Genomic DNA, 17848 nt, shown 5'->3' with positions numbered 1-17848 from the left:
GTTTGTTTTATCACCGTCTCCTATTGTAAAGCTCAACGGAATCTGCTGCACTATATAAGAAACTGTAAATAAATAAATAGCAACTACTGACTTGAGTAAGTCATATCTATAGGATTCCCTTAGTGGCTAAAAATGTATCCAGTTTTGATTTAAATTCATTAACAGTAGTTGCTGTAACCACCCCGACCGGCAATGAGTTCCAGAATTTTACTGCTCTAATGGTGAAGAATCCTCTTCTTAATTCAGTACGGAATTTTTTTTCCTCGAGCCTCGGTACATGCCCGTGGGTCCTAAGTATAGGCCTGTTAGTGAGTATAGGTCTGTTAGTGAACAAATCATCTCCCAGTTCCATATGATTCCCAATCCTGTATTTGAACATTCTAATAATATCACCTTTCAACCTCTCCAGTGAAAACATATTCAGCCTGGTTAACCTACAGTATCTTTGTATTCTAGTGATTCGAGACCTTTTACTAGCTTAGTCGCCCTTCCCTGTACCTGTTCCAATTCATTTATGTCCTTTTTAACGGATGCATGCGAGGGGATGTGTTTGTCAAACACATTTCCTCGCATGGGATTTTTTTTTTTAGGGACGGGGGGGGCGGTCGTTCAACAGGGCATCATTTCAAGGACAGGTAAGCAGCGAACTTTGCTGCTTTCCCGAGCCAACCAGAATTAGGCCCACAGTGTGAATCTGAAAAATGGGCCCTTTGAAAATTTAATTAACTATCTTCCAGGGAGGTGTGAAATAATGGAGAATAGAAATGGAGTTTGGTACTTATGTAATATCTGGGCTCCTGTTTTTCTTATGAGACCGCGTCACCTCGCGGGGCTCGCTGCCCTCGCCATGCTTCGGGCACGGTGGCTTGCTGCGCTCGCCACACTATATAAAATCAACTCCATGCGTAGTTGGATAGTAGGGGTATGAAAAAATGGGGTGCATTTAACATGGGAGCCCAGATAATACATAAGTACCTGGAGTTTTACTTTATTAGAAGAGAAAAAGAGTGATACTAAAGAAAACATAGTGCTGTGATACTGTAATTATGTTTCCACAATATAATTGAACTACAATACAATGATTTCATATAATACTGCATTGACCTTCTGTGTGTTCCTGATAGCAAAAAAAGTCAATGAATTAAACCTGGAGGCAGATTTCCTTTTTATATAAAGCATGCAGTACTAATAAACATCTCACAAAATAATATATCTGATATACCAAACAAAAACTGTAACTTTGTTTCTTCTTTTCAATCCTATATAGTAACCAAGTTGTTACTGCTCTATAAGATTGGTTGTTAGATTTCTGCTGTAATTAATTAATTAATTAATTTATTATTTAAACAGGTGATACCGTAGCTGTCTTTTATTATATCATTCATTATTCATTTTTTTTTCTCCTTAGGTATTTCAATGCCTATTCCAGTCATTGGCTTTCAGGATGACTCCAAAATATTTGTGAATGGGAGCTGTGTGTTGAATGATGAAAAGTTTGTACTTCTTGGATCTTTTGTGGCATTTTTTATTCCACTTATCATCATGGTGTTTACTTACTGCCTGACCATTCAAGTACTGCAAAAACAGGCCACTGTCTTCATGTACGAGGAAGTGCCAAAGCAGAGGAAGAACAGTGTCAATGTTCTTAAGAAAGACAGCAACACAGAGAACATTTCCATGATCCAGAATCATGAGGCAGCATCTCACTTAAACTCTCCCGTAAACAAAGAGGGGGCGCTGTACCGTAAGGGAACGATGCAGTCGATAAACAATGAGCGCAGGGCATCCAAAGTCCTTGGGATAGTCTTCTTCTTGTTTCTCATCATGTGGTGTCCTTTTTTCATCACAAATATCATGTCTGTACTTTGCAAGGAGGCATGCGATAAAGACCTCATGGTAGAGCTCTTGAATGTATTTGTTTGGATTGGTTATGTTTCCTCAGGAATCAACCCACTAGTCTACACACTTTTCAACCGAACATATCGGAGGGCTTTTTCCAACTACATCCGCTGTCAGTATTACAATAGCAGAAAGACAGTGCTGCAACCAAACCAATGTCTTCACAACCCACCATCAACAGTCGGGTATGGCAAGGACCTTAATTTAAATAATTACAGAAATGGCAATGAATTGCTTAGCATGGACATGGATGAGACTGAGGAAGCCATCGAAATGCAACCCGGAACTTCAGAATTATCATTAAACAGTTCTAATGTTGTAAGTGAAAGAGTTAGCTGTGTTTAAAGGAAGGTCGTATGAACCTCCACTATTTTAGGTCAGTTTAATATATTTGTGTGACATTAATAATATATGTTATGTTGAAAATAATATAATAATAATGTAAATATTTGTTCTAAAAGAAAAATAGACATTTTTTTAAGACAGCTTTGCAGTCTAGTGCTTCAGTCCAATGTTTCATGTCAGAGAGCAGAAAACATAGTGATTATTTTGGTGATATGATTGGCCGAATGTGATAGCCTTCTCTTTAAGTGCATGAAATGCCACTCTGATGACATCACAGATCAATATGCAAGAGATCAATTTTTCATACTAACTTTAGTTACGTGGTTCATTAAAGAGAACATATTCCTTATAATACTCAAGTTTTCCTGATTAATGCTTTAGAGAAACATTTGACATGGGTCTATACATAATAAAACAGGTGGCAACTGAGAAAAAGTGGTCTAGAGAAATATTTGAAAGTGGTTCATGCTGTAGGTGGAAATATTTTTGTAGAGGACGTAGAAAATAGTCATTAAGTGGAGCGCGCACACACTATAATTTAAATCTGGCGCGCCACCCAAACCGGCACTGCCCTCATGCAGAGTGTAGTAAGCTCGGCTCTTAGCCAAACCTGCTCCGTACAACCAGACACAGCTCTACCATTAGGCTGCTGTAGGCAACTGCCAGAATCTGGAACCTGGACTTCTAAGACACCACATTCACACATTCACCTGAAGTTTTGGAAAGTCGATATTGTTGTGTGGGTGGTAGTTGGATCAATAAGCTGGAGTTTTTCTGAGAGTGTTGAAAAACCTTGCTCCGGCCCTACGTACAAGACTATCAGCAGAGCAGGAACTGCCCACCAGCAGAATGTGCTAGGCTCCACCCTTAGCCAAACCTATTTGGTACAACACTATCAGCTGACCAGCATAAAGTAGGGCAAATGCTTGACTGAATGGGAAACAAGACCCCAAAATTGTGACAAACCACTTATTGGTTATCATGGCATTAACTACCTGCTTCTAGCATCTTAAGCTCATCTTCTTCTTGGCTGGATCCTATAATATTTGGGCCCCATTTGAAAAATGAAAGTTCTAGTAACATTTCACCTCCTGGAAAGCTAGGCAATGAGCTAACATTCACACTTAATAAGTAGGTGTCCTTGTCCCCAGCCAACGTTGAGAAATTATTAGCATTTACATTTAGCGGGTATTCGATTAAGTGCACTTTTTAACTTTTAGATTCAAGCTATTCAGTCAAAGTGACGATTTTTCGACTAGTCGAAAAAAAAAGCATGGTCAAAAAACATGTGGACCAGCAAATTACTTGCCAAATACATGTGTTCTCTGTGAAATTGCAAGTTTTTGGCTTAATATTTTAGTTATTTTTGCAGATGCTAATTCACTAAAAAAGAGTTAATTGGCATTGTTGAAAAGAAAAAAAAATGGGCTCAATAAAATATTAAAGTACATTTTTTTTCAGGCAAGCCGATAAAATTGACTTATTTGAATACCACCCTCAGTCTCAGTGATCAATAAAGAGAGATAAATAGAGATAAACTACCAACCAATAACTCATGTAATTTTTCAAACACATCCTGTAAAATAGCAGTTGGTACTTTTTCTCTCTCTGCCATATCACTTTCTAAAGTTAGTACATCTCCCCCATTAGAAATATTAGTCATTACTTGATAGTTTGGTCTAGGGTGGCCAATCCCGGGATCGATGGGATCCTGGGATTTGGCCCCCAAAACGCCGGGATTTCAATCCCGGGATGGAGATTTTGGGATTAGACTGCACATGCACAGTCTAATGCCGAGTAGCATCTGAGCACACGCTCAGACACTGCCCGGTTTCTCACATACCAAGCAGAGCAGCACTGCACAGCGTGACCTCTCAGCGTAAGGACATCAGAGGTCACGCTGCGCAGGCAGGCAGAGATCATGTCCGTCAAAGCAACTCCGCAGAATGAAGCTACCCACCTAGCCAGCCCACCCATCTCCCTACCTAGCCAGCCCACCCAGCCAGCAACCCAGCTCCCGGCAGTATGAAGCTGCCCACCTGGCAAGCCAGCTCCCACCCAGCAACCCTGCCACCGGCCGCACCTGCAAAATGTAAGTAAATGCGTGGTGGCCTGGGCGATTGTTTATTAGAAAAGCCAATCCCGGGATCCTGTGAATCCCGGGATTGAGCATTTTTCAATCCCGAATCCGTGGATTTAAAAAATGTCCCGGGATTGGCATCCCTAGTTTGGTCCTTAATGAAATTAATTGGTTTCATTGCACCAATATAGAACACCCACCATCAAATTTCACCCACCAATAAATTATTAATTCCCCTACCCACCATTAACTGATCCCCTAAAACAGAGCTCTCACTCAGGCCCTTATTCTGGTTGGTGCGGCCAGAGCCGCACACGGGGCTCCGGCCGCACAAACCAATCCCCGCCCACCCTACGGATCGCCACGGCCGTCCGTACACGGACGGCTGGCGATCCGCATAAAAATGGTGGAGGCTACGCCTCCACCATGGTGGGAGCTGCCCCCTGCATTCGATGGTCGTCGATCATCGAAGGCAGGTCCGCACGCCGCGGCAGCTCCCGCAAGCTGAGACCACACGGACAATCGTCCGTGTGGTAGCTTGTATGGGGGCTGAAAGCTGACATCCGGCGACGTCAGCTTTCCGCCCCCATGAGTTGCGTCATGGCCTCATTACCATGCATACGCCCCGCGTTTGCATGGGAACGCCCATGAAACGCGGGGCGTACACATAGGGAAATGAGGGCATGATGCCTCTCACGCCCCTATACGCCCCCTTTGCGGCGGACGAAATACGTCTGCGGCGAAGGGGGCTGCACATGCGCAGATTCACCTCTGCGCATGTGCAGAGTAAAAACATCGGCGGTACGGCCGCACGCGGGCCGTACCGATCCGATTAGAATAAGGGCCTAAATTAGTACCAGGTCTCTCTTAGTGACAGCTGACCAGAAACCCTTTATCCACCTGCAAAGTAATAATTAAAAAAAGTCTCCAGCAAACATGTATGTATTGCTGTACTCTGCAATGAAGAGTCAGGTATAAAAGTAGTTGCTTAACAGACTTTGACCATTAGATGGCATACATTAGATATAAGGATGGTATACTTGTATAACCTTTGAATAATCTCCTAATTTATAATGGTGAGTTTAATACAATTCTAGTTCCCCTGAATGCCAATATGTGATCACTACGTACTGTTTATTAAATATTATTTACAGACCTATATTAATGTCACTTGTGTATTAGTTGCTGGCTAATGTGTGCACTAGTCTGTATTATAAAGGTCAGTTTGCAGTATTCGTGGGGTTATCTGGATATACTGTATGAGGCCACAAGTTTAGTGCTCACGTACGGAGCACACAAAAATGTCTAATATTCAGTCAGCCAGTATTTATCCTGCACAGAAACAAAATGCTCCCCCAAATTTACTGTAACTCTCTCTTCATGTGTTACATTTGCCCTACCCACAGTACTTCTAGGTTTGTCCCATTTTGAGAACAAATTTTTCCTGTGACCTGGTCTGAATTAGGCCCATGGGCTCATAATATACTATATCATTTGCAAAATGTGACATTTATTCATTTAGTGTGTTAACTTCACTTGCGTGTTATAACTTAAACTTGTATTTAGCAGAAGAGATTATTGATGAGATTTGATACCCAACCATCTTTCATTTGTTTATATGTATCAGCTGACTTATTCCCATTACTTTGTATCTGATATGTAATAATTGGACTTTGCATGTGTAACTGTTACTTAAACAATTGTTACATAGTATTAGGAATAAGTCGACAACAACTTACAGTACTCCTTAGAGTCCCGTACCTTGCCTCATATGCAGAAAATAAAATGTGTGCATTGCAAATGACAAACCGTAAGCAAATAAACTACATTGCACTGCTGCACTCTAGTACGTTGTCTCTTTAATAACCTATGTTTAAAATGTATGCATCTATTTCTAATAAAACAAATTATATTAACATACACGCTTAAGCCACATTATTCTGTAAGTTCAACTGAACGGACTGAAGTCAGAAAGCTTAAATATAAAAATGAATTTCTGGTAAAGAAAATAGTGATAATCAGATTTAAAACATCTCTGTGGCCTTTTAATAATGCAAAATAGCTGTTGATGGGGATCGGACTCCTTCACAATGCTTAGTTAGTTACAAGGGTAAATGCACAGATATATTCCTTGGACAATTATCTTTGGATAAAAGTAATATGGGGCCAATTCAGCTTTGTACACATGACTGTGAATTCAGTCTTCAAATTGCTGTCTGCCACATGTTCTGGGCAACCCAGCACAGGGCAAGGCTGCCCAGCATGTCGAGTCTGTGTTTGCGCATTTATGGTAGCCCCATGTCTTGGCTCACACCGAAAATGGCCTATCTGGGCCTCATCCAGCCAACGCCGCATTGCTGGCTCATCGCTGCCCCGTGACCACCATGTCACCGCCCTCCATCTCTTCGACTGCGACTGCATTTTTTTAGGATGCAACTGCAGTTTAAATATTTTCGAATGTGCACTGTAGCCAGAAAATAGCTAAATAGTGGGCCAAGCTGAATCAGGCCCAATAAGCAATAAAACATAAGGAACGAGGTCCAATTCAGGTCCACAGAAGAGTGTTCAAAGTCTCTCAACCAGCTGTCACCCGACATAGCCCCCCCCTCCCCCCGCATCCCACAAACAGACATGAAGGGCGATGACGCAATTTGTGATGAATCATGTCATCATGGCCTGTGGCCCCTGCCTCACAATGCCTGCAATCTTGGCACTGTGTGGTTGAGGCAGGTCTGCAATGATGCCCCCTGCTCTCCACCTCTACCCAGGGGCAGTCAGGACATCAGCAAGTATGGGTAAATTCATCTAAAACATAGAATGAAAATAATCCTATGAGGGAAATCTACTAAGATGGGAATTCTGTTTCACATGGGCTATTGCCATGGGCAACCAATCAGAATCTACTTATTTGTTTAGCACCTTGTCCTTGGCTTACTAAGGACAAGCACACTAAGGAGCTTCCAAACCCAGTTTTTCCCAGGGAATTTTACCTTTCATCTTGACATTTTATTAGTGATATTAACAAGATTTCCTTTAAACTTAAAATTTTACCAATGACATTAACAAGAGGTAAATGTCTCCATTGTTTATTATTAAAGACTTTCACTGATCTATGAAGGTGGAAAAAGTGTCCACAAGGATATCAATATCCCTTCCAATGGGATGAAACGCGCCAGAAGATTTTGAAACTCAGGGTACCAAGTGGTCTTCAGCAAGGTCCCCCTCCAGTAGAAATGCACTTGCATTGATTGTTAATATAATTAAACTGTTTAATTGTGATAAAAAAATCTTGTATAACATAATTTGTTTATTCCTTTGGGTATCCATTGTATCAAAATAGTTGAGTCTGATATTATCAGAGCGTTCCCTTTACCTTTTAAGATCCATATATTAATATATACATAGTTTCTTGCAGAGCCTTATGTGAATGAACATCCACTGCAGTGAAGGATTTCAATGCGATTGCAAGTACATTGGATATGGATAAAACTTTCTTGAAAGAGAACTAATTTTCAGTTCAGGAACCCAGCAGGGTTAAAGATCTATCATTAATATATACAATCTCATTTTCATGATTGTTTTAATTTATTGAATATATCTACTTTGTTGAAACATTACTAAGAACTCGTTAACCCCTGATGAAGTCTCATCTGAGACAAAACTATATACTATATAGTGCTATACAGGACAGTCACCAGCTGAGGTCACCAGTGTTCCTCTGAGACACAAAAAAACACCACACTTTCCAACCACTACATAGTTGCGGTTTACAATGTCTGGGCATTGTGCCAGCAAATCTGTGTTTTTACATACAATTGTGTCAATGGTTATATAAATTGTATGTGGAGACAAATCCTCCTGGTTATACTCTATAAAGGCAATTGCCGCCTATTGTAAAGCCAATTGCGGCAACTTACAAGGTATCTTTCTTATTTTTCATCAGTGTTATTTTCCAAGTCATACAGGTATTACCCTGATTGGATATATCCCTTGAATTATAAAAACCACGTCCTCCAACCACATCTGCCTACACATTTTGGTACTTGTGTAATATCTGGGTGCCCGATTCGGTAAAATCGCATGCGATGCGATCAACGCGATTTTCCATTTGATTCAATGTTAAAATGGTCCTGTTCATTTCCCCACTATCCAAGTGGGCATAGAGTTGGATAGTGGGGAAATGAACAGGACCATTTTAACATTGAATCCTATGGAAAATCGCGTCGATCGAATCGCATCGCATGCGATTTGGTCGCGATGCGATCAACGCGATTTTTCCGACCCGATCAAAAAATCGGGCGTCCAGTTATTGCACAAGTACCCACATTTTAAATTCTATAAACACAATCTTTATCTTCTTCTTTCATTACCATATTTGTATGTACATGTCTTGAATTTTAACCCCTTATTTGCGCTATGCTGGTGGGCATCTCCTTATCCAAACTACAATAATAAAGATAGTGGGGGCTCCCACGGTTTTAAAGAAATGGTCTTCATTGACATGCAATACAAATTGTTCATATACTGTAGGAGTGCATCCACTCACAACTGCTTTTCTCTCTATTCTTTTTTAACCTCAATTATGCACTGAAGAATTTTAATTGATCTTCACCTTCTGAGGAAAAAAAAGAGACTTTTAGGTACTTATGTAGTATCTGGGCGTCCGATTTAGAAATCGGATCGAATCGCATCGCATCACATGCGACCAAATCGTATGCGATGCGATGGTTAAGATTTTTCCATAGGTTTCAATGTTAAAATGGTCTGAGTCCATTTTAACATAGAATTCAATGGGAAAAAGGGGTCCTTTTCCTTTCCCCACTATCCAAGTGGGCATGGAGTTGGATATAAACCTGTGGCGAGCGTAGCGAGCCACCGAGCCCGAAGCGTGGCGAGCGTAGCGAGCCCCTCGAGGAGACACAAAATACTTTTTAAGAAATATGCGTCCCCTCGCGAGGCTCGCTTCGCTCGCCACTCTTCGCTCGCCACGCTTCGGGCTCGGTGGCTCGCTGCGCTCGCCACGCTATATAAAATCAACTCTATGCCCACTTGGATAGTGGGGAAATGAACAGGACCTTCTTAACATTGAATCCTATGCAAAATCGCATCGAATCGCATCGCATCGCATCTGATTGTATGCCTTAAGGTAAGGCATACAATCACAAAATCGGCAGCCCAGATACTACATAAGTACCGACTTTTAATAAAATTTATTTTATGGACTTTGTCTTTGTCATTTGAAAGAGTAACCGAAACATAGTTGCAAAATCTACTGGCAGATTATATAGCCGGATAAAGCGCCATCCTACAATTGTTTTGTATATTACCTGTATCTTCTCTTGCCAATATGGAGATATGTGGGTGAGGCAACCTCAGTGGACACTTACTCAAAAGACCCTTATTCTAGTTCACTCACAAAGGCAAATTCCTTCTCAAATGGACAAAACCATGTGCACTGCAGGTGGGGCTGATGTAACTTGTGCTGAGAGAATTAGATTTGGGTGTGGTATTTTCTTTCTGTGCAGGGAAAATACTGACTGCTTTATTTTTACACTGCAATATAGATCTCACTTTGAAGTAACCCCCCCCCCCCCAATCAAATTCTCTCCATCTGCCCCCCTTGTAGCCCCTCCATTTGAGAAGGTATTTGCCTTTGCAAGGGAACCAGAATAGGGACCTAAGCGTGAGTCAAGTGTTTTGTAAATATATATATATATATATATATAAATATAGAAAGGGTTGTGTTGCTCCACGGATTTCGACAAGAAGACTCCAGACACTGGTAACAGTCAACGTTTCGGAATTTAATTCCGTTCTCAAGACAAACCAAATGCATAATGAACAGTGAACAACATAAATACCGTGCAGTGTGCGACGCTCCTCCAATCCCTCCGCCCGCATCCAGGATGTCAGCTCCCGTATCCCCATTTCCGGGTCCATCAGACCAGCGTGCTAATGTCATCAAGCTGCGTCCCGCTCGTTCCCATGTTGCCAAGGAGACGCATCACGCCCGCCCGTGTTTCCAGTCACTCAGAGCCGGCGTCAGTGATCCAGTCTCCTGTATACCAAATCCGCCGCTCAGTGACATCCACTTGGCAGTGTATACCGCCCTCCGGCCTTGGAAATAGGGGGTAATGGTCTGGATGCACTTCACAAGCACCCTGATCACGGGGCACACAAAGATGGCGTCCGGTTGCTAGGCAACAGGCTGGAGGCTGTCTGGAATAGGAAGGAGGAGAAAGCAAAACAAGTGAGTGAAAAATACTTATTTACAAGTGCATAAAACTAACAAATAACAGTACCAGTGTGAAAAGCTAGCGTAACGTAACAGGTCTAGAGGTCAGGATAAGGGGATCTATAAAAAAATATTAAAGGGCATGTGTTCGTTCAGTCCTTTGGGGTTTAAAGCCCGCCCCACGTGACCGCCTGAGCGTGCCAGTCAGATGTCCTTGACGTACGCCTCTGCTTGTTGCAGATGACGTCATCACTGTGCGTCCCACCACGGAAGTGAGCCTTGCGGTCCCGGTGAGAGCGTGATGGCTGTAGGAGGGGGTAAGTACTTGAGATCACTTAAATACACCTCACCATTGTTTGTACCACACACTATTGTTTTGTCCTGACGACGGGGGAGACCCCGAAACGTAGACTACCAGGCAATAAAAATTGTCCTACGTTCACCAGCATCTAGTCCCTGAGTGCCCTTCTTTCTCTAACTGTGTCTTCACGGGCTGTGAGGCCCCCAGGGTGGCACCAGGGCAAGCTACCTCTCTGGACTCATCTTAAGTCCTGGGTGCCGGTCTCTCTCTTGGATATATATATATATATATATAAATTATATTTTTTTACTCTAATTAGGGCATTTTTTATAAGTATACAGTAATCTATTTATTTACTTTTAACATTTGCCTGCAGTTCCCTGCAGTACAGCTATAGAACATTAACACACATTGATGACTAGTTTTGTAACTTCTAGGGTTCTAGGGAGGAATTGTATCAAATCTCGGAAAGCTACCTGTATAAATTGGGTAGAGGATAGAAGTAAAGCAACTACCAATCACCTTCCAAAATGTCATGTTTCTAGCATAGTCTGTAACGAGACAGGAGATGATTGATTGCGATTTTACCTGTCTCCACATTATCATTCTCCAAGATTTCATAAATTTTCCCAAATGTGTAACATCAGAAAACAATTTGCTCAGATGTCATATTGTTTAAGCTGAGTGGTAAATCATGTGGCCCATTGACCAGAACAATCTATGCCTGTGTTAGTGGTCATCAGAGCACAGGGAGACCTGGTGTGAAAGCAATCTGTCTGTATAACCCACTTGTCAAAGTACAATTTAGCCATCTCCAGCTTGCCCATCTACGTGTGGGTCCTAAATGGAAGCAGATCAATCCATCTGGGGCCTGGATTACATTGTGTGGGCAGAGTAACTGCCTAGCGTGCATTCAACTGTTATTTCCAATAGGTGATTTTATTATATGCTGTTGAAACATTTACCTGCAGCAGAACGTAGTATATTTTCTATATAAACCAGTCTGTATGTAAGATTTAAGCCAGGTTGCTATTTAACAACACATCCTATTGTTCCGATGGAAGTGTTATATTTATTTATCAAAGGGGGTCACTCTAAATTGTGTTATTCTGTGTGAAAAATGATAGCGGGGGCCCAGCAGAATGGTGTAAGAAATGATATTTACTGTATCACAGGTCCTTCTCTTGTCATATGACAAACCACTGACATCACAGTAATTGTGTGATCTCTCCAGCTGCTAGAATTGAAGTGTCAGTTCAGTGTTGCACATGCTACTTTCAGTGGAGAAAGACAACCAATGAATAAGAAAACAATATCTAGTGATGTTTTAACTTTTAGATCTCCTTTGAAGGCGCCCAGCTGCTTCCTGGTTTGGCAGGACTGCGTATAATACAACGTGTGCATGCCCTTTTACATATTGATTGTAAAACCAGCCAAGTCTGTTGAAGGCTACCCCATTCGAGAAATCTTTAGTGCAACCCATGAGAGATTTCCAGCTTCGATCCTATGAACACAGCACCGCGCATCGTATGAGATGTCTAAAGGCCCCCATACACTATGCGATTTTGGGCCGATTCCATGCGATTTCGGCACTTGGGCCGATAAATCGCGTGAAATCGTCTCAAAATCGCATGTGTTTGACATGTGATCCGATGCGCGGTCCCGTGCGCATCGGACCGGATCAGGAGGTCGGACGTTCAGCAGGTACGGCTGGGGGGGGGAGAATGAGTGCCCAGCGGGGGATGCCGGTGACAGTGGGGCGGGCGGCGGTGATAATCACTGTGCTCTCACTGTGCAGCTTGCTTGCAGCAGCGTCTCTGGGTGCAGCGGGGGATGCCGGTGACAGTGGGGCGGGAAGCGGTGATAATCACCGTGCTCTCACTGTGCAGCTTGCTTGCAGCAGCGTCTCTTCTTGCAGTGGGGGATGCCGGTGACAGTGGGGCGGGAAGCGGTGATAATCCTCATGCTGTCACTCAGCGGGCGGGCAGCGGCGGCTATTACATCTTTAAAATAACATGTCAAATGACTATCCGCCTTCTGATTGGCTGAGATAGCGCACTCTCAGCCAATCAGCGGCCGTTCCTATGGATCTTTTGTTAAATCTTCTGATCTTTAGTGCAGCACATAAGATCAGAAGATTCAGCTAAAGATCCACGGGAGCGCGCATCGGACCGATATCGGCTGATTTTCGACCGATTATCGGTAAACATCGGACGATATATCAGCCGATTTATCGGAAATCTGCCCAAAAATCGCTCTAGTGTGTGGGCACCTTAACACATGCCATTTTGACACTTTTCATCCGATTTCTCGGTCTGATGTATTGGTATTGTATTGGTGTAATCAGATGAAAAAGGCCAAACTCATACTAATGTATTGGGGCCTTATGACGTTTTCCCACAGAAGGAGTGGAGCCAACAGCGACGGGAACTGAAGCAATCCTTGCAATCTACTGAGGATGCCGCGAGTGGCTGCACAAACCAAAGGACGTACAAACAAAATTTTAAAAGAAGCACCATACTGAGGAACATACTGGCCCTTATTCAGATCTGTGCGGCCGGAGCCGCACACGGTGCTCCGGCCGCACAAACCAATCCCCGCCCACGATACGGATCGCCACGGCCGTCCGTACACGGACGGCTGGCGATCCGCAAGAAAATGGTGGGGCGTACGCCTCCACCATGGTGGGAGCTGCCCCCTGCATTCGATGGTCGGCGACCATCGAAGGCAGGGCCGCACGCCCCACCAGGTCCCGCAAGCTGAGACCACACGGACAATCGTCCGTGTGATAGCTTGTATGGGGGCTGAGAGCTGACATCCGGCGACGTCAGCTTTCCGCCCCCATCACTGGCGTCATACCCTCATTAGCATGCATACGCCCCGCGTTTGCATGGGAACGCCCATGAAACGCGGGGCGTATGCATAGGGAAATGAGGGTATGAAGCCCCTCACGCCCCTATACGCCCCCTTTGCGGCGGACGAACTACGTCTGCGGCGAATTGGGCTGCACATGCGCAGATTGACCTCTGCGCATGTGCAGACTGAAAACATCGGCGGTACGGCCGCACGCGGGCCGTACCGCACGATTCAGAATAAGGGCCACTGAGAGTAAAGGTTTCCCTATAGGAACATCATGGATGATGATGTAAATAAGCAAATAACATACTGTACCAGCAGAAAGGGTTTCATACAAAATTCTAAAGCGCCTCATTGGCTATGATATAGCTAGCATGTCTGAAGCAGGGGACCTGAGAAAGAGGAGTACAGTAATTAGTGTTTGACAAGAGCTTCAATGATTGTGCTCAACATGTTTATCCAGCAGCGGCATCTAAGGTAATGTCAGCAAGGAACTCCAATGCAATAAATAGTAATTAGCAGAGGCTAGCAGTGCACAGTCCAGGATCATGATTTCCATGCATTGCAATGTGAACCAGTCAGGCATCTGCAGGTCATTTGGACACTTGTCACTGCTGGCAATGTATTGAACAAGGTTAGCGGTCCAAAGAGCATAGCTAATGAGCCAATCAGTGCTTAACAAGTCTGATATTTACATGTCCAGGTTGGCAAGGGTTGCTGGCACAGTGGCACCAGACCTCTAATTCTCTGATAGACCAGGAAGAGAAAGGGAGTTTACACAGTTTGTGTGAATCTACAGATTGGAAGGAAAAGTAGGGCAAACACTGCTAAGGTTTAGGTCTAAATAAATGGTGCACCAGGTGAAAGAAGACAAATAAATGATATGCAAGAGTCTACCTACAGTATGAACGGATGTGTATGCATTATTGCACAGTTTGTAAACACATTTGTTATGAAAGAAGACGTACAGTAAGCCCAACTTAGGGCAACAGGAGGATTCTTTAAGCGTGCTGAAGGTGGGTGGTGGAAAAGGGGTGTGACCTCACTGAGTGGGGCAGAACTATGATGGGAGTGGGTGTAGCTTGTCTCTCTGGGGCTCCCGATGATGAGGGCTTACCCATGGTGACTTTGGGGGCTGCAGTATCAACCCATATACTGTACGATGAAAGGAGCTTCCGAGGGTCAGACGGGTGCGGACAGTACCCATATACTGACATCCCAGATAATGTATATGTCAAATCAGGGCAATAAGCAGCAGACTGAAACCACAGCATTCCAGCCACCCTGCTCCCTCCACCTTCCCAGAGCACAGCTCCCTGCTCCGGCGTCCCCTGCCCACTGCACATAAGATTTAGCAAATCTTATGTGTAGCCGGTCCGACCTCCCGACTCCGATACGATGCGCACGGGACTGCATATCGATCACCAAATCGCATAGTGTATGGGGGCCTTAAGACCGGTGATGTATGGCCACCGTAAGAAGCTACAGTAAATTGAAAAGAAACCACAACATTGAGCTGTATCATTGTCAGGGTTCTGGCTTCATTAGCTGTAATACAAAATTATGATAATAATATGAAGTTCTCATATTCCATATATCATCCTACTTATGGAACTATTAAACAGCAAGAATTCTTTCTCCTCAAAGAAATGGCTTTTGCTGCTGACACTGCTCCAATTCATTAAAGAGATTTAATTGAAGTCATCCTTCTTAGTGTTTTGTGTCCCGTCAAAAATCACAGCTAAAGATTTTGCACTTCTGCAGATATGAATGAGGATTTATTATCTTTTTTCAGGAAAGCGTTATTTATCTTATGTAAGGGTCATTATGTATAATATTTAGTCATTCTTCCTGCTTCAGTCTCATGATAATTACAGCACGACATTGCATTTAATAGCCACTGTCTTGTTTACTTGACATATCGTTATTAGTTCATGACAGGATGTCTTGAAATAATCATGTTTATTATGAAAATTTTCTGCAGCTGATATTCTGCTGCTGGAATGGATTACAAAGTGGCCAGTCTTTTTTTAATTTTTAAATTAGTTGAATATTAACATTTTGAGTAGGGATGTGCAACGGGCACTTTTCATGTTTCGTGATATGCGTTTTGGGTCTGTATCTCTGGCAGTGTTTTGGATTTGGATCTGTTTCAAAACACCACCATTTTCATGTTTTGTGTTTTGGGTTCTGATTTAAAAAAAAAAAACTGATAAAATCCCAGAATTGTGGGATTTATTTTGCTCCTACACTATTATTAACCTCATTATCATTCATTTCCAATCTATTCTCAACACCTCACAATGTTGTTTTTAGGGCAAAAGGTCGCACCGAGGTAGCTGGATAACTATGCGTGTGCTCATCTCGGAGTGGCACTGCAGCGGCAGACAGGATGGCAGTTTGAAAAACTAGGCCCCAACAAGCGCATAATGGCAAAAAAAGGGGTGCAAGATGGAATTGTCCTTGGGCCCTCCCACCCACCCTTATGTTACGTAAATAGGACATGCACACTTCAACAAACCAATCATTTCAGCGACAGGGTCAGCCACACAACTATGGCTGAAATTATTGGTTTGTTTGGGCCCCACAAAAAAAAGAAATAAAGAAGCAAGTCACCTCTCCCTGTACAAACTGACTCTATAGAGGCAAGATGTCATCCTCATCCTCATACAATTCATCCTGTTTATGAACATCATCTTTTTCCACATTTTGAGGAAGCAAGCTTCTACACAGCTCACTGACCATGTTCCCCGCTGCACTAAAAATTCTTTCAGTACACACTGGTGGGGGGACAACTCAGGTAAAATAGAGCCAGTTTGTACAGGGGCCTCCAAACTGCTTTTTTTCCTGCCAGTACAGGTAAGGACTGTCTGACATGTCTACTTGGATGCTGTCACCAAAGAAATCCTCCACCTCAGTGATGGGAAGGTCCAGTTTCACAACCACCAACACCCTTTGTCTCTCCTTGGGGATTTGTGATAAAATGTGGGTGCGGTTAGGAGGGTGCGGTTGTTTGCAGCTGCTGCCAATGGTGTGTGCTGTGCTCGGTCCTGTGCCCGTGATACACGTTTAGCATGGACGAACGAAAGTCATTGGGAAGAATATCAAATTTACAACCACCATTGGATGCTTTCAAGGCGTGCCAATGAGTATTAATGTGAGCCATACAATCACTTTAAGAAATGTTAAGGATTTAGCAACTGGGAAAGAAGTGCCTGGAACAAAAATCCTCTTTGGGCATACCATTCTGAAAGAATCGTCTGGTCCTTCAAATTAAGAGCCTGAAAATACAGCTAATGAAAGAGATAAAACCCTATCACAAGAGAGCTTGAAGATGCTGGGAAACCTGCCAGTGAAGTGAGAGAGGCTGAACTACCTGCACCGCATGGGTTGCATGACAGTATCCTACAGGCCATTAAATGGGCAGTTGAGAATGAAGATACAGACTATGTTGTAATAGACCAGTTTCAGCCTATGCTTGGTCCTGCAATTCGACATCTACTGAGCCAGAAAGTCCTGAGCTTAGGTACAGTGGGACTGAACTTGTGTCACCTTGGAAAGTTGTGCTGGCTGCAGGTGGCTTTGAAAAGATGCATTTATCTTTTGATGTCCTTCTCTTGGGGCCTGGAGTTTTTAGAAATGGGCTACAAATGGCGCTTGAAGACAAAAGCATTCTAAATGTGGTCCATGACTGTCGCAGGCAGGGGGATGTCTCATCCCACCAATATGGGGTGGTTCTTAGCAATGTCTTTGATACACAGGTAGGAGATGTATACATGTTCTTCGTGTGACTGAACTTGTGTCACCAGTTTGTACAGGGGCCTCCAAACTGCCTTTTTTTCCTGCCAGTACAGGTATGGACTGTCTGACATGTCTACTTGGATGTTGTCACCAAAGTAATCCTTTGTTTGGGGAATACACACTGCACTGTCAATAAGGAAATGGATAGATATATAAGGAGTGGGACGCCAGCAGGCATTCAGACAGGAATCTTGCCAAGTCTGTTTTTAACATGCCAAGTTTTTAACCATTGCCTCATTTGTGAGGGTATTATATACTGTATGTTTGTTTGTTGATTATATTCCAATTTCTGTTTCTTACCCACCTATATTATTATAATATTATTTGTTTA

General features: G+C 43.1%; 1 protein-coding gene across 5 annotated transcripts in view; it reads left to right on the top strand.

Annotated features, from left to right (window-relative positions):
* The window catches only part of LOC146035903 (5-hydroxytryptamine receptor 2A-like), a 556425-nt gene extending 553564 nt beyond the window's left edge, over positions 1–2861 (top strand). For all 5 annotated transcript variants that reach the window (XM_083159609.1, XM_083159606.1, XM_083159608.1 and 2 more), the window contains one exon: positions 1409–2861. In XM_083159609.1, coding sequence (XP_083015735.1) covers positions 1409–2244 — 836 coding nt within the window. In that variant the 3' untranslated portion in view covers positions 2245–2861. The remainder of the gene's footprint in view (positions 1–1408) is intronic.
* The last annotated feature ends 14987 nt before the right edge of the window (positions 2862–17848 follow it).

This window comes from Crinia signifera, chromosome 9 (genome assembly GCF_055691185.1).
Source record: "Crinia signifera chromosome 9, ASM5569118v1, whole genome shotgun sequence".
NCBI classification, from domain to species: Eukaryota; Metazoa; Chordata; class Amphibia; order Anura; family Myobatrachidae; genus Crinia; species Crinia signifera.
The sequence above is the reverse complement of the archived record's forward strand: the minus strand, read 5'-3'. Positions and strand labels throughout refer to the sequence as shown.